General features: G+C 39.3%; 1 protein-coding gene and 1 long non-coding RNA gene across 3 annotated transcripts in view; one reads left to right on the top strand and one right to left on the bottom strand.

Annotated features, from left to right (window-relative positions):
• Positions 1 to 169: 169 nt before the first annotated feature.
• LOC133266439 (uncharacterized) lies at positions 170 to 2,463 on the top strand. Its single transcript, XR_009742411.1, has 3 exons — positions 170 to 441; positions 475 to 1,171; positions 2,023 to 2,463. It is a non-coding gene; the product is annotated as an uncharacterized LOC133266439 (long non-coding RNA).
• Positions 2,464 to 6,703: 4,240 nt separating this feature from the next.
• Positions 6,704 to 24,387, bottom strand: part of CTDP1 (CTD phosphatase subunit 1) — a 104,126-nt gene continuing 86,442 nt past the window's right edge. For both annotated transcript variants that reach the window (XM_061449622.1, XM_061449623.1), the window contains exon 13: positions 6,704 to 7,751. In XM_061449622.1, the coding sequence (XP_061305606.1) occupies positions 7,610 to 7,751 (142 nt within the window). In that variant the 3' untranslated portion in view covers positions 6,704 to 7,609. The remainder of the gene's footprint in view (positions 7,752 to 24,387) is intronic.

Below are 24,387 nucleotides of genomic sequence, written 5' to 3'. Positions count from 1 at the left end.
AAGAAGTATGAAAAAAAATCACATTTTCTTAAAGTGCAGATTTCCCCAGCAAACTGAAATCCGTGCAGTTAGCAAAGTCCAGAAACCACAGTTTTAAATGGAAAGAGGGTTGGTAACTGCCAGCTTTGTAGCAAAAGCATATTGTAGGAGTTGTGCAGCTATATTTACACATACAAATGTATTAAATTATACTGATTAGCTAAATATCTTCCAAGAACGCCAAGCAAACGTCGTAACACAAGAGCTACAAGCACTGAGCCTTCAATATCACATCAGGAAACTCTAAGCAATGAAGGCATTTTCTCCTTTGTGCTCTCCAGGTTTCCAAATACCACATGCTTCCACAATGACCCAGAGGAGGATCATGAATTGGTTCTTAATCATATTTGTCATTCAGAAAGTGGTCCTTGACAGCCTTTAGAGATGCCAGAGAGCACCTCTGTGATGCCAGAGAGCACCTCTGTGATGCCAGAGAGCACCACAAGCTCTTGGTGGGCTTCAGGGTTCACATCAAGGGAGTAATGGCAGTTTCCACCAGGCAGGAGCTGCCCCTTTGGGATCCCAGTGGTGTTCTGCAGCCCTTTGCAGCACTAGGGGCATGCACAAAGACAACAAGCAATGGGTGGGATCTAAAAACAGCAACGCATTTTGTGCTACTAATACCAAGACCTGGATTCCAGATGAGGGTGCAGGGTGATGAAGCATGCAGTTCATACTGACAGCGACAACCTGCCTTCACTCAAACCCTGACAGAGCCCAGAGCACAGGGGCTGTTTGCACATCTCTGCTCCAGGGTTGCTCCAGGGTAGTTGCAGCCCAAGGTAGCTGAGGTATAGTTCAGCTGCAACCCAGCTCTCTCCTGCATAGGCAGCATTTTTGGTGTTTGCTCTTTGAAAGCAGTACTACTGCTTCTGTGTTGTCACTCGTGTCACGGCATGTGCTGCATCCCACCAAAGCACTGTGACCAGGGGTTGCTGCAGCTGCCGTATCCCAGTTACGGAGTGCTCAGGTTGTCTCCGCTCTAACCCACCAGCAGAGGACACGGGGAAGTTATTTTGTGTGCCTACGCAGAGTTAGTTTAGCTGAGAGAGGGACGTGGCACTGAGGCATAAATCTATTAACTCTAAGCAAACAAAGAGCAGCTGAAGGCTGCAGGCAGTACCAAAATGAGGTAAATGATATAAGCTGGGGATAAACCACAAATTACTCAGGGACTTATTCCTTAGCACTTCCACTGTGCCTGTTAGTGCCTTGGCCTCAGGGATGTCAAGTGCAGTCAATTAAAATAAAAGTTACTTAAGGCTGTAGCCAAAATTAACCCCTTTCATGCAACAGTTTGCACCCACTGGCCTGCGGAGGGCACGCAGATGAGCAGAGCTACCTTCCTTGTAATGAAGCAAATGAGGAGCCCCTGCTTCATGGCCTGTGCACTTCAGGACACTTCAGGTTCAAGCTACAAGGACAGTAATAGATGTTGGGTGGCTGTTACAGTCCCACTGAGCTGCAAGGTGCCCTAGGCACATGCTATAGAGGACAATTTAAACCTGATGAACTGCTGTTTTATCACCCTTCTTCCCCTTGTAGACCAATGACCCTCTCATGTAAGGACTCAGTGTCCAATCTTTAATCACCAGATTCAATCTGTTAGTGCCAGATTTCTTCTCCTCTCTTGACCCTAAAAGCACCGCGACAACATGAGTGGCATGACGTGTGTGGGTACCGACGGCATGTAGGAGTGGGTGTGTGTTCCATATTTCACCAATGAAACACCGTTTGCGCAGACAGGCTGTTTCAGGTCACAACCTTACAGGGTAACACCCGCATCATAAAACTGCAGTGCTAAATCCAATGCACATCTCAGGCCCATCAGGAATCGTAGATTGTACTGTGAGCTGGAGAAACGCCTGATCTGTATGTTCATCTTAAACACACACCAAGCAGAGACTCTGTCACGAGAGATGAGTTATTCTGGCAAATCACAACTTTTAGGCTGTTGAGTTTCTTTTCTTTTCTGTCCCACAGCCCACCTGGGGCCTGCTTTCAGCTCCTTAGCTGCTTTCTGCATTTTAAAAAGGAAGAGATTTAAAGCACAGTGCAAATCCAAAAAGTGCTGAAAAGTGGTTTGAATTACTCACAGGAGGAGCCACCTGCGGGGGAAGATGTGTTTCATGCAGGCAAGCTGAAATGCAATTTCCCCCTGTGAGGGAAAGGTGATGGTCAGTGAAGCAGATGGATACCGGAAGACACACGGCTATTGCTCTGAGATGCGCTCAGAGGTGGCACTGCTTCCTTGGGCAGGCCCTGGAGTTAGGACCAAGGAGGATGCCAGCTGATGGCTGGATCCTGTGGAGTTGGCACAAGGCTGCTGTGTGTGTTGGTCCTGCAGTGGGGCTGCCCTGTGGTCTCAGAGGCTGGCTGAAAACTTCGATACAAGGACAGAAAGTAAAAAATAAAGAAATTAAATGGAGCGTTCTTCATTTTGTATTCAGTGTCAACGAAAAGAAAGCTTTCCTGTGGGATGCAGCTATGAGATTAGGAGAAACCAAGTTGAATTATTAAAACATTTATTCACGCAAGTACATGTTGAGCTCTCCAAGGACCAAACACATCCACTTAATTAAAACAGAACTTCTCAAGGACCCTTTATATTGGCAGTAAGTGACACATTTAATACTTGTGTCCTGAAAGGGTCATACATATCCATAGTGGTGGGTCTGAAAAGACAAAAAGCTTTTCTGTCTTCCTGCTGTACTCCCTGCCAAAAAGCACCTCCTCATCACGCTTGGTCTGAAGGCAGCATGATGAGGAGGAGGCTGTTGCCTATGGGCTTTGCTGTTGACAGTTGGTCAATAGCAATGGTAGGTTGTGCTTTGGTGAGAACAGCTTGACTGTTGTAAAAGAGCAACAACAACAGCCAAAATCTGACAGGCAAGGCAGGCAAACATTCTTAGGGATTAAGAGGTGTTGGTCTCCTGTAGAGAAGTGGAAGGGAGGAGGATGCAGCCCTTTTGAGAGTGCTTGACCAGGGTTTCTCTCCCTTATGGTTCCCGTGATTTGCTTTTTCAAGACTTCTTGTGGCAGATGTGGAAGGGGCAGAGAAGAAAATTCTGCATTACTCATGTCCCACAGCAAATCTAGAGAAGGATGGACGTTTTATCATCACCTGTTAAACCTATATGGCTTTGCAATAGTTACTGTCTGCCAACTCTGGCGAGAGTTTGACTTAGGAGAAGAGCAGTGGTGATTCAGGAGGAAGGTCTGGCTCCACTCCCCTTCCCAGTGCCCTGGCAAGACACAGTGACTCACAGATTCACTGTGGTCAGGGGAAGAGAGCAGCACATAGCAAGCTGTTAACATAGCTTTTCATCCCACAGGTATGGCAAAAATATGCACTTCTCAGCTAGATCAGGTTGCTCAGAGACACATCCAACCTGGTCTTGAAGAGCCTTGGGTATGCAGCTGCAGCAAACCAGCCCATGGTAGGTGATGCTGCCTGGAGGGATCAGATCCTGCTGCCTCCTGTTCCTCAGAGAGGGAGGGAAGACGGGGTTGTGCCAGGTGCTGGGCTTCAAACACTTCTGAAGTGACAACAGAAGGCTGCATTAGTTGGATAGGAAAAAAAAAATTACAACCCACTTGTGTGCAGGTAGTGAGAACTGGGACCTACTGAATAAACACAGTGATGGTGATGGAATTGGGCACGCGATGGCTAGGGTTCACTGAAGAACAGAAGGAGACAAGCCAAGATGAGGTGTGGAGTGACCCACAGAGTGTACATAAACTTGAATTCAACAAGGAAAAGGATACCAGGGAACATTTCTACTTAAAAAAAGGTTTTAAGAACTTAGGATTTATGTGCACTTTCAGTTTTTAATTAAAAATTATTCACAAATGTTTTCCTTTTGGCAAAGCCTGATTTAATAATTTATGGGAAACTTCTCATGCTACATGAAGAAATCCACTTTGTTAAGAGGACCACTATATATCCATTCTCCAACTTGTCATCTACTGCAATCTTTACTGTAGTAAAATTAGTCAGAGCTGAGAAACATTAAGGTACAGCTCCAGGTTTGTGTGCGTGGATTTTCACGCTTGTAAGACAGTAACCTATTCTGCAAGCAGTAGTGCCAAGAAGGAAACTTGAGGCTTTCCATCCTCCGCAATGGATGTTACTATCTAACACTGAGAAGACGCGAGGGCCCACTCCACATATGCACATAACCCAACAGTGAAAGCATTTGCACGCTTGGAGTTTTTCACTCCATCTCAGCACTAAGTGACACAGTTCCCCTGTCTTCAGCCCTCCCCAGCACATACACAAAGAGAAAAGCTTAGTCACTACCTGATGATTTTTGCTTCTGTCATGGGTCCCGCTGCACCCCCTACAAAGAGCTGTGATGTATTCCCATTCTGTTAAGAACTGCTGAGGGCAAGTTGAGATAGAAGACGTAAAGCTGCTGGTCTTCAAATTGAAATGACTGCTCTTAAACCACAGTCAGACCTTAGGAGCTGTCTTTCCTGAACAGCAGTGATAGTACATGCTCAGAAAGCTTAATGAAACATGGTTCACTTTATGCCCCTTCTCTGCTCATTCCCATGCCTAGTACATCTTCAGAAACCGGCACTGCCCAAGTTCAACAGTCTCAGCGGGAATCCGGTCTTTGATTCTGCTTTAAGAGAGCCCTTCCTGGCAGCACACCCTTGCTAGCTATCTAACCTACGGAAGTAGGTCAAGAAGGTAGGATAAAACAACTAGTCAAGAGATGCGGGTTATTTAATAAGGAGTTAAAAGCCATTTCACAAAACACATTTTCTGCCTTTTCTAGGATGTTCCTGCATCTTAAAAAAAGTGGGAGTGAGTGATAACTTCATACATCAAAACACTTCTTGCTGGCAGGTTAGCCAAGGCATTTAACTTACCATCTATCAAATTTTCAGTTTCCATGTCTCCACCTTGCCGGTGCAGAGAGAGGCTGGGGACCAGTTTACTACATTCAGCCACCTGAATGAGTAGGAGCCTACTTCTAGACAGAAAGCAGATTTCTGGATCGCTCTGGCACTGAGCAATGGATTGATGCCTCTGAACCCCCACCCCATACTAGGTCCCCCCACTGTTAGGATTTAAGAGCAGGAGTTGTTAAGAGATATCTGAGTAATCAGTGTCAAAGTTAAGAATTTTCAGTGTCATTCTGGTTGTTAGAGAACTGTTTGGCTTTAACCCTGTCAGCATGCTGCCTGATCCTGGGGCTTCTGTCTGCAGTACCAATTGCAGGTTTTGCAGCTCCCATAGAGGCAGATGAGTCTTCACTGGCAATGGACCCCTAGATAGATGCAGCTTGCAGTCTGGTGGAGAGCTCTTGCTCTGTGTTTACACAGAGTTTGGATGATATTTGGTTTAGTGAAGTACTGATTGCTTTCAGGGCTCTTCCCAGACACACACACACCCCACCAGTTGAATCAAAAGCATCAGCCATAAAAGAAAACTGGGAAGAGGATACAGCCTTTCACACTAAAAAGCTTGTCCGATGTTATGTGTATGAAATCACTCCACGAGCACTGTGAGACAGCTGCCATGCCAGGGACATGGCATCCAACAAGCAGCTTGAACCAAGGCGCCACATTGCTGAGCTAACAGCAACCTCCTCAGGTTTGCTTGCTGGCTGTGTTTACATTCAGAGTTTGATTGCTGCCACAGAGCTGCATGACTGGAAGAGATCATCAATCGGAACAAGCCTCTGCTGAAACCTGTGAAGTCATTTGCAGCATCACAGCAATCCAAAAAGTTGATATTATTTCAAATTATTTCAACTGGGCTTAATTTAAGAAGACACAAAAGGTACCCATAACATATTTAATATTTAATCGCAAGAAGTCATCTCTGATAGCCGGGAAGGCTGCATTTAAGTTGCTGAAAAAAGTATTTTGACTTCCCCTTTTACAAGCATTAGTCTTTTTCTTCAGTTACACAATGCAACTCACTCAGAGACATCCTGATCGTTTTCATGGACAGCTACAGCAGGCAGGTCACTGTAGACTTCAGCTATAGGGTACCTGTGTAAAAGTCCAAGAAGTTTAACATTTTTCCACAGAAAAAACTATTTGTGTCTTGTGGATGCTGACGTTGCATTCTGAAGTGGAAAAGCCATATTAACCTGAAAAGATTCTCCTATTTTCTCAGCCTTCCTTTTATTGCCATTATGAAGCTTTGAAAACTAGGCTCTTTTTTGAAAACTGGCTGAGATTCTATTCAAATATTCTCTCCGTTTTATCACCAAGTGGCAAAATTAAGTACTTCTGCACCAGAAAGTACTTCCTTTTAACCACGATGTCTGAATTTATGAGTCTTCTTTTGCAAATGTGTTTTAAGTTTTAAAAGGATTTATCTCTCCAGTTGCTAGCAGTTGGGAATAAACCATGGCTCTAGACTCAGAAATTCAATATCAGGGCAGTACTTCTTACAATACCTTCAGAGGCCAGTCAAAGAGACCCGAGAATATGTCAGAATGTAAGAGTTCATGTACCAAAAAAAAGGGAATCTTCTGAGCCAGTGTTTCTATTCTCTGTCTCAGTTACTTGCCAGGATCTATGAATTTGCTCTTGCCTTCAATGTTTTTCATTATTTTCATCAGAGTAAAAAAAAGCTACTATGGAAAGATGAGTTGTATTTGATGGAAGAAAATGAACAGGAAAGGGAAACAAAGCATACAAAATGAATTTTTATTAAATGAAAGAAAATCTGTTTTGTGGGTCAAATATGAAATAGAATATACAAAAACTTTACATCAGATCTCTTGTCAAAGAAATTAAATCCTACCTAGACTGAAGTAGCACTCGTTCTTTCCAAGACAACACAAATGGGTGAATGTTTGTTATGGCAATACAGGATCACACAGTATGCTGTGCTAAATTTCTGGTTACAGAGAAGAAAAGTTAAAAATCTAAATGATGTCTCTAAAGAACCCAACTATTCCACAAAGTAACTTGAAAACATGAGTTTTGATCATTATGTATTCTCCTTGAAGCAAATGACAGATGGGGTCAAGTGCAGAGTTCACCAAGCTTGCATATCACATTACCTGTTTCTATACAAATATAAATTGTTCTTTTTTTTTTTTTTTATTTTAAAAATCCTTTACACTTGATAGCATTTATTTGTGGAAAAGGATGACCAGTTCATCAGGTTCCTGCTGAACTACCCAGACAATTTCAACTCCTTTATCTCCTCCTTCCTTTTTATTTTTGAAGACCATTACCCATAAACTGCAGACTGGAATACTCTTGAAAAGCTGTTGTATGTTTAATCATGAATCTTTGTACCACTGTCCTGTATATGAAGGTTTTGCAGAGCTCCTAACATGTCTTTGGCATAGCACACCAAGTCCCATTTAATACTTTTTTTGTTTAAAAAAGTATATTTTCCTTTAATAAAACACCTTAAAAACATCTATTTCTGATTTTGTAAAATAATATGTCACCTCTTGTGCTGCTTTGCAAAATATACATACACATTTTGGAAAAACACTGAGTACTGACGTAAGAGACTCATCTGAAGTCCGATCCATTTATGAGAAGTAAAATATAATTACAGATTCCATCTTCTGCATGAATATCACATGAAGTCATTCAATTCAGCTTCGAGTGCTGCTGCCATTTCATCTGCTTCAGAACTGCTTCCTTCCTCATCTTCATTGCTGGATTCTTTACTGGATTCACTGGCAGCATCATCTTCTTCCAGTTTGCGCTTGTGACCCCTGGAATGGTAGACAGAGATGACATCCATGAATTGAGCTATCTCGTTGTATGACATGAAAAAAAAAATGGTATTAAAGGACTCGACTTTTTTTCAGGTCAAGATAAAAAGTACAGCATTTGCTTTTAAATGAACAAACAGTAGCTAGTTCACACATGATTTTTTACATTGCTTTTATTTACTGTCAGCTGTAGGTGCAAAGAACACAGTACTGTTAATTTTGTTTCTTCCATTCTTCTGAACAAAGACTGAAAACAAAGTTTAAGGCTGAAAATAATGAATTGATTAATTTTCCTCTTGCATCCCAAAAGAACAAAGAAATCCATCGTGTGAACAAGAGATTATCAAAATACAATTCTGAAATAGTCAAGTTCCTGCTCTTTTATAAAAATAAAACCAAAATGATTAACCAAATCTCACTACACCAGATTTATACTTTCATGTTTCCAAACACAGGGGTCTCATTCTTCCCATTTTATGTCTCTTTGGATTACAACACATTTGGATTACAGCCACATGTGTGGTTGCACAACACATTTCTTAGCATCTCCAGAGTATTAACCAGTTTCAACAGGAAGCTCATGTGCACCATACCCTGCTGAAAGAATCATGCTCCTGGTTGTGAAAGATCTCCAAGGAAAATCTAATGCTTCAACTGGGACATAGCCATAAGGAAAAGAATCTGGATTTGTGGAATGCTAAAATCTCTTTTCCTTGCCAAAAGGGAATTTTATATCAGACATGTACTTCCGAGACAAAAATAAAGTTGAGACTTTGCATTGCACAGAATTCATAATGAGTTGTAGAAACACCTTCAAAATCTTTCCCTGATCATTTGATCAAATTTCAAGCAGAAAAATACATGCAAAGGGGGTATCTCTTAAGTAACTGTCCTTTTCATTGGTACGTGGGGTTTCATTAAGAAGAGGATGCATCTATTTGCTACTATGAAAAATTAATGAACTGATCTTTTATCTTGTAGCAAAAAGTAGTAACTTAACAATGGTTCCATTTAACTTCTGAGAGTGAAGAGAAGTAGCATATAGTAAGAAAGACCTTTGCTATAAATACTGACTTGAACTAAGTATATCCGAAAGAAATAAGTAAAAAAAAATAGTCAAACTTGAGAGCCTGTAAGCAACATTGAAATACAAAGCTATTTTTATTTATACAGACATTCTTACTGCCATTTTCCCAGAAATATTAATTGACTGCTTGATTTGTTGGTTGCTTCAGTGACACCTGACCCTCTTCTATCTCAGCTTTTCAGGGAGATGGACAAGGTGGGGTGCAAAGTCAGGACTGGAGACCGAATCAAAATGGGAAGCAAGCAGTACTGTATTCCATTGTTTTCCTTTCTGCTGCACCAGTGGGACGAAAAGATATACTGCTGCTGCTGCTTAGTGCTGCCTCACAATACGTTAGGTGGGCTTTTGCGTTCCGTATAGGGTGGTAGATGTAACACTCCAGGAGGTAAGGCTGAAGCCCTGGGATTCAATCTGGGGTCTAAATCCCTAACAAGGAGTAATGGGATGAGATGAACGCATTTCCTGAGTATTTTGCTATTGGAACTCAAATGTGGCCTGCTGAGGGAGTTACATGGCACTAAATGCAGCCTAATAAACAATCAAAAGCAGTTTCTCAGGCATAACGCCGATTTCCTAGCAGCCTACATTAGCATGCAATTCGGGGAAGGAAACACTCAAGACTAAAAATGCCCAGTTGGAAGAAATCCTGGCACACTTCCACTAAAAGCTATACACATGCATGATGTTTCACTTCATGATGATTTCAGCCTTCAGAGATACAGCACTGTTTTAGGCATTAATGAGGCTATTAGCTAGAGAAAAGCTAATTGGGAATTAAAGAAAGTTGAAAGACCCTTACTCAGCAAAAGAAAAGTTGTGCATATTTAACAAGTAGTAGCTAAGTAGTATACATGTACTGCTGAGAAATAAGGACAGACAAGGAGGGCATCTATAGCACAATGCTCACGGCTGAAAACATTTGTATTCATCAGTTTGTAACATTGCATCTATTGAAACTGACGTATCTACCAACTGAAAAAATAAAATTGACAGTCTGACAGTTATAATTTACACATATGAATCACATACAACTGCAGATAATGATTAAAGAACATGGCAGGACAAGCAGGTTTTTAGAACCAGCCCAGATACCATGACCTTGCCGGGACCTAAATCAACAGCAAAGATCCCACTGAAAAAAGGTCTGTGGAGAAACAGTACCTCACTGCTAGCTGATAATTTCTTAAAAGTAAGGAACAGTTTCATTTACAAGATAATGAAGGCAAAGACCAGAAAATTCCTAATTTATGCAACAAAGCCACTTTTAAAGTTTAAATCTACTCAATAGCAACTATATTTCAGTGGGAACAATCAACAAAAAAATACAAGGACCTGAAATAGTCAGAATAACTAGTTAATTAAAGAATGGAGCACCAGCCTACAAAAAAACCTTCCAGAAAACTTTAAGGGACAGTCCTGATGTATTTTCATCCCTCATTCAATTGTATTAAACAGTACCTTTGGAAATGCAAAAGACTGAATGTCATCTATTTTGTCAATTCTTGTTCTTTCATCAAGGCTAGAATGACAGCTCTATTCAATCTACCTATGAAAACTTCCTCACTCATGAGGAAGAAAAAACCCATCAAAACCGAAAAGGAAAACACAGCTAACTATTAGTCTTCTGCTAGAAGACACAAAAAGTCTCTTGGGAATGTGAATATTGTTCTTATTAAGATATAAACACCTTTCACTATTTGTGTACTGTAAGCTGCAACTTTGTAGCTATTCCAAAAACATTTCAACGAGTATTATGAAATCTGATGGAAAGCTAACCCTGACAGAAGTATGGAGAAAAACATTAACATAGTGCTGCACTTTTTCTTTGGAAATTCAGAAAAGAGAGATTAACATTTCACTAATAATTTCTGTCTTCAGAGAAAAGCAGTATATACCCATGACAGCATATCTATTAACAGACAACTTGAAATGTGTATTTTCCTCATTATTTTGTGTCCACTCTTTGTCATTTCCAGTTTGAGAGCCATAGTGCATAACACTTTCGAGTGTAAAAGGTAAGCACATACAGGATTCTACCTTAATATTTACAGAAAATGACTCAGCAATATGTTGCAGGCTTCCATTAGCCTGATTTGCGTTTTTTAAAAGGAATTTTGCTTGACTGCTATTAAAACCCAAACATATGGGTAACAACTGAATATCTTTAACCTCACAAATGAACAATTAAACTTGGCAAAAGACTGAGTTTAGAACTTCAAGTATCTGACGACTCTGAGAAAAAACTTTTACAATTCAGGTTTGCCACTGCATTAATATTCTTCCTTTGTAATACCCAATACTAGGAGGCCTACCAGTTCATGTGATGGAGAAATCTTTTAAAAATATAACTACATTTTTAAAAAACATGTATTTACATGAATTATTATGATATTTGACTAAACTACACGTTGAATTCAACGTGATAGTAAAAAAAACCCAATTGCAGTTCTACACGTATAAAAGTTATTTTTAGGAAAATTTAATCTACAGAGTGTTAATGTGAAATATACTTAGAGGTACTCCAAATAAAGAGACAGGAAGAGAAGACATTACAAACTTGCAATAGACCACAGTGTATACATGTGAAAAATAGCACAGGAAAAACTGAGAATAAAATCTGTTTAGCTCTTGATCTGCCACTAAAATATAATTGCAAATATAACTAAAGGTTGAATGAAAACTTCATTCTTATAATTTGAATTCAAATCTAGTTCACTGAAAGAGCCATAGGGAACAAATCAGTTTAAAAAGAAGTCCAGTATTAGTTGCTTCTATTATCTTAAGGCCTTGATTTATAGTTAGCTGAAAATAAATGATGTTGGAAACTCCATTTTTTTCCTATTAATTGAAAAGCAGATTGTCTCTGGTCTGTTTTGCATCCCAATGGCACCCTTCTAAGAAATACAGTGCTACATTAAAATAGAAACATCTAATAAACAAAGGGCAACATAACCCTTGTTTTAAATAAAGCAAACCTAAATCTTTTCCAAACTTTAACTTGAAAAACAAAACTATAGCAATTTTGTAAATAAATGTTCATGCATACTTTAAACTCCACATACCCACAATCGCCATCCCTATTCCGTTAAGGAGTAAACTCCAAAATTATTGCAAACTGACCTGATTTTTTTTCAATAGCTCCTAAAATTGGTACAGTAATGAAGTAGAGTCTGCAGACTAAATGTGTTTAGTCTTTTATAAGAAATCAGCTTACATCATAAATCAGGACTTAAATTTCGTACCAAATACAGTCAAGTTACTCTCTAATGAGAATACTCAAATAGCAGCCGCAAGCACTCTGGAAGGCAATGGTTTGAAAAGGGGATTTTGAAACAGCTTGCTGCCTTCCAACAGCATTACAACCCTATGAGAATCCCTACGCGGCCCCAGGCACACCTCTGAAGTCTGACATGGAAGGTCTGTCCCAATTTCCACACACACCTGGCCCACAGCTTTCTGTAAATTCCTTCCATAATGGAGAAAGGCTGATTCTGAGTTTGGTAATGCAACAAGAATTTGACTTCCTTGCACTGGAATCTGACTGAGAACAATTTATTTAGATGAACTACTTCTGTGGAAATACGCTTCAGTTATTATGAATTAGGGCCAGTAAAGCAGGAAAACTATTCCTCAACCAATTTTAAAGATGCCAGCCCAGTACTTGACTAACAAGGTTAAAGGATGCGAGACCTGCGAACACACAGACTTAAATAAGTGTTGCGAGCATTAATACATTACATAGGGCAGACAAAATGATTCAATTTTCAGGGAGATGTTCCAAGTTATGCAGTTTCTTAGCAAAGGATACATGACAATATCTTTCATGTACGTTTGATACAACAGTGAGCAATTGTCCATTGCAAGCTTGTAAATCTCAGGTGTCTACCCTCTGGCAATTTGTCTCAAACATCTGTGCAGTAACACTGAATTTTCTGTCCTCCCTGGCATAGCACACTGCCAAGCACACAGCCTTAAGAGCAATACACTGTAGCCCCATATTGGCAAGCTGCAGTCTGAGCTTTTACTTTACACTCGTGCTATGACAAACAGGACAATATTTAGTGTAGCAGGAACAAATGCCAGCCACCTCACATACTTCCTCAAGAACTCATCCAAGGTTGTCTGCGGGATTACAGGATGATCCAGAAATCTAACATGCAGAAAAATGCAAAGAGAATGTTTACTGCACAGCCATGGCGTGCAGAAAGAGACCCTGCAGTTGGATGAGCAGCATGCTTTTAATGCTCTTCACCATAACATCTCTGCAGAAATCTACCAACTCCAACTGACAGCTCCAAAATGTATTTTAACTAACACAATGCTAAAGTGAGATCTAATTAAATTCTGTACAGCTTCAGTGCCTTGCTTTAAGAGGTAGCAAACCTGCACACTATTCTGATGGTGAGAAACTATACTGGCAACTTGCAAAACTATTTTGACAACAGCTTTATAGTTCTCTGAAGCAAGCACTCAACATATACCTAAGTTGAAAGAAAGTTTTTAAAGTCAGGAAGGAATATAAATTTTAAAATAAATTCAGAAATCACTCTATTGTGTCAAAAGTGGTATTTTGTAGATTCTGCTAAAATCATCCATTTGGCAAGTCTGTGTTTTCCTGGCATTTAGACCAACAGGGAAGTTTAGCAACAAAAAAAAACAAACCACTCCAACTCATTGAAAATGGTTATGTCATAACAATTAAACATTTGCTTGGAATATTTAAAAAACAGTGTAGCAATAAAGCTTTAAAACAAAAGCCTGCACACTGAACTAATTTTCTCTGCATTGAACTAATTAGGTACAGAGAACAAATAAACCGGATAATGTAAAACTGAAAAGTTGAATCTACAATTTTGCTCATATACTTAAATCAGACAAACAAACTATGCGTCTAAACTATTACTTGTTATTTTATTAACTTTAAGTTGCTTAAAAATAATCCCAGTAGTTGTTATAATAAGACATTTACAACATGCAACATTGACTATTTCTTCAAAAGGCAAATGTGACAGTTGTAGTTTTAGATCATGTAATAAAGGACTTGTAGAAGACAGCAGAAAATTAAACATCCTTTTCACTATGTAGAATGCCAGACTGTTAACCTGGCACTCGCATAATGGAAAACGCACAGAGGCATATCATCTCTTAATCTTATTGTAAACAGAGACACCAGATCTATTTACCTTTCCTGAACAATCTCATCCCCTTTCTAAATGACTGCCTTTGAATAACCTCCCAACACGGGAACAAGCCAATATTCAGACAAAAAATACATGTCCATCAACATACCAGTATTTTTAAAGCTATACCAAGCTTCTTTTGTTTGAACTGAGTTCTCTCTCCAGCTTCTTCTAGTTTACAAATATTACCCATTCTGACAACAGATGTCAGATGGTATAGATTTATAGTTCTGTAGAGATTCTGGGTAGCTCTGCGAGGTCATAATAGGAGATATCAAGGATCAGCAGTGAGCTAAGGAAGCTTCAAGACTTCCTTCACCAGTGCCTAATGGCTACAGTAAAGCAATTCTACCTGGATTTGGTTTGAAAAAAGTCTTTTGAAAATGGTACCAGTCACATTAAATTCTGTTATAGGAAGCACTGCGTATTCTCAGCGATGAAGAATAATGTTCTCACTAGAGATCTAAATACAAGCTATTGCTTTAAAAATGGAGGAACGCAAGAATAAAATTAATGTCCAAAGCTGGCAAAAACGTAAGATAGGCAATTTAGAAAACTATAAATTACATCAAAATAAGGAGTTGGAAAAGAAACAGCATCTGATTTCTCTGAGGAAAGTCAAACTACCTTCATTTTTCTCCCAGGTGGCAGTACCCCAGTGCCACCATAGTAGAGTACAGCTATGGTTTAAAGACCCAGTGCTGCAAAGTAATATTTGAAATTCACCTACTCTGTCATCCTGGTCAGTTTCGCCACCATCACTCAAACGCTGAGAACGTTCAAGATGCGTCATTGGGCATCTTAATGACTAAAGATACAATTTAGCTCATAACATGCTGACTGTGCTAAGCAAGGAGGCTGGAAGTAGGAATTTGTATTCTCTTACTTATGTGGTGACTTTTAAATTAGATACAGATTATCTTAATATGTACGTTAATAAATATGTCACTGAATTACTTTGAAAGCTAAGATGATTTTGTCGAAGCTTTTAACTCTGATTTCACTAACTCTTCTATTAGTCATTGTTTTCAATGAATTTTTGAGATTAAAATTCAAATAGCTAAACCCAACATCCTGCTAGGATGTTCATTCACTGAATAATGGCTTTCCTCACAAGAATGTTAACTAAGAACATCTCTGTTTCATCATAAAATATCAGAAATAACACAAAATACATTACCAACTCTGTATGGATAACACTCCATCTCCACAGGAGCACAAGAAAAGACTTAAAATCCCTTTAAAATGTTGTTCTTCAAGCAGGTAAAATATGAATATTCTTTCCATGCAGGTATATTCTTTCATGAAATATACTATCTCCTGCCACAAAAAAAACATTCCCAAACAAGGCCAGGTTGGATGGGCCTTTGAGCAACCTGGTATACTGGAAAGTGTTCCTCACCACAGCAAGGGGCTGGAACTAGGTCATCTCTAAGGTCCTTTCCAACCCAAATCATTCTAGGATTCTACGATTTAACTTGGATTTAACCAAGTGAGTACTTGGTTTATTGGCTCTGCTGCCTGCCTAACCGTGTGGTAAACCACGTAAATCCTCTAGCAAAGGAAGCTGCCCACTGTCTTTCTAGTCCTCTTTTAATGAGTATTACCTTATTATGCAGGTGTTGGGGCATCATAGCTATTGTGAGGGCGTGGGTGATACTGTGCTACTGCTAGGAACATGTAGTGGTACCAGCCATGGGCTCATATAAAGTATGACTCTCAAGTTACGTAGATATTTGGATTCACACAAGAGATACATGTGAAAATGTGTTTCTCAGGGCCCCAAATGACTACTGAGAGTCCTAGTGCTTCAAACATTTAACAAAAATTAAGACTGCAACAAACTGTTCTCTTTCTAGTTGCTGAGAATGAGATAGCCACACTGGTGCAGGGACAGGAGCAAGGTCCGACATGCTAGGTAGGGGTCTGACTGGAAGAAACACCACACACTTCCTCCTGCATGACCTCTGGAATAAAATCACTTTGCAGGCTTTCTCCACAGCTGAACTGTCTGAAGCAGGGACTTAGATATATTCCCTGCTCTTTTCTAGCTTGCACAACCAGGTTACCCTCGTTGGAAGGGATAGTGCATGTGTGCAGCCATGGCAGAAGGAAGCCTGGCCCCTCCATACCAGGACTTTGCAGGCAGTCTAGTCCCCCAAGCTCAGGTGTGGTTTACCCACCCTCGTTAATACCTTAAATACTGAAAACCTTCTTGTCAGATTTTCAGGTATTACTATTCCAGACACAGCAGTCTGAAGTGAACAGCAACATCAGCTGAGAGATCCGTCTCTTATATTTGTTGATTGTGCCTACAAGCTCTTCAGGTCCTCTGCCAAGTAGGAATATATTTTGTATGAGCATTTAACATGATCTGGTTTGTCTGATGGATTATATCACTGTAACTGGCAAAATAAATACTGTAATATATTCAATTTAGTTTTCCAGTAAGTACTTCCAGGGATAGCTAAAGGCACACTCAAGCCACAGTGGTAGTCTGAGAAACAGCATAATGAGGCTCTGAATCAGAGGTGTTCCCTTTAGAGAACAGGGACCCCTTCTGCACACCAGGGTGACAATATGCTTGAGCCACACCACAAAGAACACTTTTGCTGCTGCAGCATCTACTGTGGAGTGAGGAAATGAAAACATCCATATTCTGGTTTTCCCATGCTTGGCTGATAACAATACAGGGACAATTCTCCACAATCAGGTTGATACAACAGACTTCTGAAGTAAGTTCAAGTTTTCCACAAAACCTCATCTTGTTTTTCCCTAGGGGGAAAGACCCAGTAGGAGCTCTAACGATTTACAAACTACTCACAAATGGGAAGATCTACCCATTTTAACTCCTGTTATACCTCCCCCCACCATTAAGAAGTAGCACTGCTCCTCTTCTACCAGCATCTTGGCATATGCTTCAAGCAGGCCATTTAGTTTTGAAATACGCTGCTGTTTAGCCGCCATTACAGACTTGCAAGGGGTCAAGATTAATGCACATTAGCTGTTATGTGAAATTTAAATACTTTCAGAATTCATTAGGGAAACTAGTTGTTGTAATATATCAGCTATTTTTCCTGATCAGAACAAAACTGCCTTATAGCATTCCTGTTAACATCCTAGGTCTCAGTAGTGGCACAGAATGAAGGATTAAAAACCTTCGCTAACAGTTGCTAATGTAGTTCTTGATTTTCTTACTCTCAAGAGATATTTAGATATCCATATATCTTATTAAGGAAAAGCATGAATTGTTTAGTAGTTATAAATTGCACTGATGCATTCAGCCTGACTAAAGGAAAAAAAGCTGCCTAAATTACCTGAGGGCCAACCCTAGGCTATTCATCAGTCTTTAAGGCAGCTTTCCCACTGGTATGTAAACTGAAGCACCATGTTACTAGTTTTCCTCACCCTGAACTTCTACTTTGTATCTTCCTTCCCTGTCTCTATTCCTTCAAAGACACAGATGGAACCAAACCAACATGGACTACTGAAATGGGGTAGTGGCGGTAATAAGTTCTTAAATATTCATCCAGTGCTGGGGGAACTGTACCACTTACGCGAGTGGGAGCAGGATACTGGAGCCTGATACTGTTAATCGCTCCTTTGGAGAAACAGGAACAACTCCAAAACAATCTGACACTTAAGAGTTTCTTATCTCTAGATCTCATCAGAGGAAGGAACTGTCCTCTGTGTGTGGCACAGGTGCTCTGAACTCAAAGACACAGTGAAATACTTTTCCTACTCCTCCTCTTGTGAGTGAACACTAAAACTTAGGTTTTCAAAATCCACTCAGGTTTCTAAGTCTGGCACTCTGGCAATCACAAAAGCCAAGCTGGAGCTGCTGATTCTACAAGGTGGCCCTTAAGGAGATCAAGTCAAGAACTTCCAACTCGTTTCCTATTACCCTAGTTTCCTTCAGTCTTAATTTCTCAAAACTTAAATTGTACTCTTGGCATTTTTTGGATCTAGGTAATACCTAAATATAATGTTTCATATCTAAATATAATGTTTCACACAAAAACCACCTCTCTCAGCTGGGCTACAGAGCAAGATAAGATAATGTACTCTTGGCATTTTTTGTATCTAGGTAATACCTAAATATAATGTTTCATATCTAAATATAATGTTTCACACAAAAAACACCTCTCTCAGCTGGGCTACAGAGCAAGATAACTGCCCTTTGTGAGCTGTTCTGAAAACACTGCACTCCTATCAGTTGCTTTGAACAGCCCCACAGCCAGCAATCTCAAGGCATTACATATCAAGAGTTCTCCTTGTTTGGCAGCTCCTCAGATGGGAGCAACAGCCAGCTCCCATCTCCCTGGGTTTGGGTTCGGCTGGGATCTTGTTAGCACTGGTTCTCCTCCTTTTTCATCTCGGGTACCTCTGCTTTAGACTCCTAGGACTTGCCCAGGGGTCTTCTGACCCTGTAGCTCATGTATACTCTCATCCAACTCTGACCTCAGCACTACTAATTTTACAGTTCACTTAACAGTGATATACTAATTAAAGCAAACAAAACACTTGTTCTTGATTCCAAGACGAACTCATCTTTATTGCAGAAGCACAAGAAATCAGAGCTAAACAAAAAGACAAACAGGTTCAGGTAATTTCTTCCTCTCACTAATCTAGATCACTCCTTAGGCTTAAAGATGGGGTCCTTGAAGGGTGCCAAGATCCTCCGTGCTGTACAAGGACTCTTTACCAAACTGAAGTGTTGTTTTTTAAGGCTTTGCATTTTCTTCTTCAGCTGGTCTCATAGTTAAACAAGCATTCTCTGCTAGAAAGCACATCTCTTTTCTCTCCCTCTGATTACGTGACTGCTACTCATTACTTTCCAGCCTTATTCTTTCACAAATTATAGTAACAAATACTTGGTTTCTATAGTCTGCTTCTATGAAATCCAGTTGTTGTAGACTGATGCTTCTGCAGATTTATTATAGCAAATTATTTTCCCTCAGGCTCTACTCACTCCATTGTCCTGGGATGGAAGCTATTAGTTAATGGCTCTGCAGTGATAAAAGACAATGACTGCAGACAGACTTCAAATATATTGACACATTACTGAGAAATCTGTTTCATTACTTCACCCAGAACTCTAACTTATACACAGATTCACTAAATCATTACAGAATTAGAAAAGAGGAATGTAAGAATAACAGCAATTCCTGTATATATCTTAGCATTTACACATTTCAGGAGATAAGGAAAACAAGGTAAAAAATGACTGTTGCCCTACATTAAAGTTCCAAACTTTTTCTCCTGTATAATCTAGAAAAAAAAGTAGCATTCAGTTAGTTCATTTTGCAGATACCAGCATGTCCTATGGAAAGTGCAAGTGAAGCCTATTTAGTGTTAAAGTACATAGAGAAAATAAAGATATATTTTACCAGAACTTTCCTAATTCTAGTAACACACAGACATTTAATTGCCTCTCTAACCTTCGCCCAAAGTATGAGAACTGTTAGAACTTAAGCATCATGTAGACTTACATGGTTAAGACACAAAGTACTGATGCAGAAAAACTCATTAAGAAAAAATGGTATTGACAGCTTAATTTTTAATTTTAATTTCAAATCTGTTACTGAAAACAGTGTAAGAGAAGTTCATGTTATTTTTCCCTTTTTCAAAGACATTTCTCTTCCTGATCTCAACTGCATAATTACTATGTTCATTGATAGGTATAATTTCAATATCATGTGCAATTCCAGTTACATCAACTGCACACACAGACACACCTGGGACTGGATAATATTGCGTCTAAATAGCTTCTAGGTATTTTCACATCAAGCAGTGAAAGAAGCTGAAGGCAGATGCTCACCCTAATCAGACTGTATTTCAAAGCATTTTCAAACTTCCCATCTGATGTGGTCTAACACAGACACAGGTATTGTAAACTACCACATTGTGAGAAAAGCAATCTTAGCAGTTTACATGCCTTATAACAATTTGTAATGATTTGAATCCTCCATATTGTGGAGGGATATGCAAAGATACCACAGAATCATGTTAAAATACCTCACACAAGTTCAAAGTACCACTGTTCAGCTATTTAGTGAACAATGAAAAAAAAAAAGTATTTCTAGAACTATAACAACTTGTTATTCTTAATGTAAAGTTTATTAGATTTAGTTGATAGTTAAAGTGCAGATTACCTCACTTATACTACAAAATGCTAAAGAAACTTGGGAAAAAAGCAACATCATTTCCGTATGGAGAGTGACTTTGGAAAGAAAAACCCAAAACAAAAAAAAACAAACCCTCCCCCCAAAAAACCCCCACCCTAATGTTTCGTAGATATGAATGTTGCTGAGAAACGATTTAGTCAAGTTGTTTAGGAACACGTACAAGAGAGCCACCACCCCAGAGGAAACCACCAAATCCCAGTAAGCTTCCTTGAACTTCAACTATGGCACCTGCCATGTAAGATTTACAAAAAAAACCCACCTCACATATTAGTGATAATACTTATAAGGACCTTTTAACAACAGTCAGCAGCACACTCACATGTGCTCCACTTTGCTACTCCAGCGAACAGACCACAAGCAGCCTCTGGAGAGCAAGTAAGCATTAAGCCTGCATGCTACAGAAGAGCCAGCTCTCTTAGGAAAAGTGCCATTGATCATTTATGACTGTAGGAATGGCTCAGCTCCACTAAAGTGTAGCTTTCTTAAGAGAGAGCTGCCTTCAGGTTAACTTAGGCTCTGGGGCAGTCTGCAGTATAATGAAGCCAGCTGCTTTCTGCATTAATTCTGCACCAAGGTTTGCTTGGTTCGGCCACAGGACATTTAGACTGTACAGCTCATTTCCTAAAAGCCTCTATGAGGATAAGAATCTCTATTTTAGAAGGAAAAAAAAAAAGCACGGTTGGCAAAAAAAGGGCAAAACAAGCTGCAATGGAAACTTAGCATCTTGACACTTCCAGCAAACAGGCACAAGCTGTGCACTTACTCCTTGTAGGAAACAGAGAAACACAAGACCATTTCAGTCTCGTGATCTAAATGTGAACAGGCACCTTGCTTAATTTTAGCTCTAGGTAGTAGTCTAAAAGTGTGAAAGTTTACATTCTTGCTGTGCTCTCCTGTGACATTTTTTTCCTTACACAGTTAATGATCTGAGGCTTTCCAAAACACATGTTCCTCTAATAAACAGATATTGTATTAGGCCTTTGCAATAACTCATCAGTTAGCAGCTCAAAGTATTTCAGAATCTATAAGCAACACCTATGAAGTGAACAGTGTCCTTCTGTGATTTCTTCTGAAGCAGACTTTGCATCTATCGTTTGTGCTACATGTATCAACGACATACATGTGCCCAGATTCTTAGAATAAGGACCTTCCTTTTCAACAATTGAGTAAGCATATGCTTGCTTCCCTACAGGTTTATGCATCTCTGAACATCCAACAGACTTAAGTTAGACCTGTTTTTACTTTACTAATCTTCCAGTAATTTTGAGAGCTTTGATTTTGCTGTAAATGGGGATGAAACCAGTTGAATATTTCATTATCCCTCTGTGCAGTGAAATCTCATTCTCCTTTGCACATTAGTGATTTTGACACAGAAAAGCTATTTCATCAAGGAGAAAGAAAAATTCAGGATACATCTCTGACAAACAGACTGAAAAAAAAAGACACCCATAGAATTTCATGCAAAAATACAGCAAGAAGAGATATAGAGATACAGATACCTATAAAAATAAAAAATGTTTCTCCATTTTGACATGAATTGTAAGCCTACTGTAGTAACTGGAAAATTAGTATTTCAGAGAATTATGTTTGAAAAGTTTAGTAAAGATTTTTCCATGTTTTTCCGATACAAAAGTCCAATTTAAATACATCTTTGTTGAACTTGAGGTTTCAAAATCAGAAGTTTGAGTGTCAGGCGTTAAAGACCAGCTCTGGAGTAATCTATATTCCATGCAATAATTTTCACTATGGAGCAGTAACTTATGCCAGAAGACTATGATGAAGCTTGTTACTTGCCCTAAATTTCTACCTACAACAACCGATTTGTCAGAATCTTTAGTCTCCTCCAAAACTTTGTTACTGCAAAATGTTGATGGCAAAAGCAGCTGCTTTTCATCCTCGTTTATACTGAAGTACTTTCAGAGCTAGCCTAGTACTTTAAATACTGCATGTTTTCCATGCCTTTATTCTTAGGTTACTATTATGCATGTAACATAACAGCAAGGCTAAAAAGATTATTTATTTACTTTTAAAAACAAAAGAGGAGTTGAGAAAATAACTATGCCATTCTAAGGTTTGTATGACTCTAAGAACTAGTTAACTGTGTGCTTACATCCTTCTCCTGCATTGCAGCATAGTGACATGTTAGAGGCTAGTCATGCACATGCACCATTTCCACTATTCCTTGGGTAACATAATTTCTAGGTATACTTAAGACAGTTTCCTGCTTTCCATAGGATTAAAAGTACACTTATGTGAAGGAGAAAATAAATGTACGAATATGAGTAGCATCTAGCTCTGCATGAGTTAGACCTTTACACCTGTGATGTTGTCTTCCTATTTTCATTTATAAACATTGTATTTCTTCCCTGAAAACTGGGGTTGGAAAAACCTGAGATACTTTAAGGGGGAAAAAAAAAAAAAAGTATCTTTTGAATTGATGTGTAGCTCTCCATATAGCTTCCTCTCTAGTAACCAGTGTTCTTTTTGCTACTTTGCTTTTGAAGATTAGTGAATTCTACACATTTCTCCCATTTGTCAAACACATGCTAAGTACCTCCATCTGAAACATGATTTATAATACTTCATAGGCACAAATTTGCAATAGGAAAAGGTAATCTTCCCTAACTAGTTCATAAGTGTCCTGGGTTTAGCAGTAGCAGTCATAAATCCAGGACAATAAGGAAACCATGAAGAATTCCTTACAGTTTTTATTTCCCTCACAGAATCTTACTATAAATTTATAATACAAGCTGTAAAGAAACCTAAGGTTAATGGCTGTCAACACTGTTATTTAATTTCTTAATTTACCACATATAAGAAAAATATCACCACCAAGAATCATGCTAGAAGAAAACTAACGTAATGCATGCTTTCCAAATGAAACTGCAATCACAAATCTTGCTTAATCTTGCAACACACCTTTCTTAAATCTATTCATCAATTTCTTCTTAAGCATAGACAAGACACACATAGAATATAGATTACCTTCCAGAAAAGCATATGAAATATATTTTAATAAGAACACACAATTTCCTACAAAATTCACTGACGGGGCTTCAGAGCAAAACTTCAGAGCTGCCTCTGTTGAGCAGCACAGATTCTTCCATTAGACCCAGGTTTATCCCTCAGAACTCATACCTGGGTTTTGGGAAGAGTTTACCAATTTTCCACCCCTTTCAAAAATCTTAAAACTACTTCTCATGTAGTCGAAACAGGTGACAACTTTCTGAAGCCTAAGGAAATACAGAAGATGACAAATCATAGAATCACATAATAGTTTGGGTTGGAACGAACTTTAAAGGTCACCCAGTCCAACGCCCCTGCAATGAGCAGGGACATCTTCAACTAGGTCAGGTTGCCCAGAGCTCCAGCCAGACTGGCCTTAAATGTCTCCAGGGACAGAGGATCTACCACCTCCCTGGGCAACCTGTTCCAGTATTTTACCACCCTCACTGTAAAAAGTTTTTTCCTCACATCCAGCCTGAATCTCCCCTTGTCCTTTCATGGATGACACTGAAGGGATCAAGAATAACTGGGAGTATAAAAGCCTCAGCCAGCCCATGGGAATTAGTCATTCAATTTTTTTTTTTTTTAGGAAGATGCTATAGCATTTTCATCTAGAACAGTGGCTTCAGATAACAGAAAGTCTGACCAATTACAAGGCTTTAAAATACTACTAACAAGACTGACAAAGAATATCTAAGATGGGCACTACTGCATTTGAACTCTCAAGACATTAAGAGAATCATTCAGAAACTTCTCTTCCTCCAGCTTGGGAGTCACTGAAAGGCATATCTAACAGAAGATGCAGTCATCCCATTATCACCAAAAGGGCCATATCACTCACAGAATGGGCGCACCACAGCAGGAAGAAACTCCAGTGATGACTTTGGCATGCAAGGTATGTGGTGCTTTATACCCAAAGTACACGATTTTGATTTACAAGGGCATATTTTCCTCTCTGTTGTCTGCAAGATTCGATTTTGCTGTGTTTTCCTTGATAAGCAGTATGGATGTCATAGGCATTACGCTCTACTATTCATCTTACAAATAATACTTGTGCCTTCAGCTTCTGGAAATAAAGCATCAGCTTAAAGCTCATATATATATATTCCTTTAAGAACAGTGAAGAAGGTTAAATCATATGAGGAGCTGGAAGGAGAACTTCATAAACACAGGAG

The sequence above is a fragment of the Pezoporus flaviventris genome, unplaced genomic scaffold (genome assembly GCF_033815535.1).
Source record: "Pezoporus flaviventris isolate CSIRO_AGI_PZ_B2104156 unplaced genomic scaffold, CSIRO_AGI_Pfla_v1 ptg000007l, whole genome shotgun sequence".
NCBI classification, from domain to species: Eukaryota; Metazoa; Chordata; class Aves; order Psittaciformes; family Psittacidae; genus Pezoporus; species Pezoporus flaviventris.
This window is presented reverse-complemented; position numbering and strand designations above follow the sequence as displayed.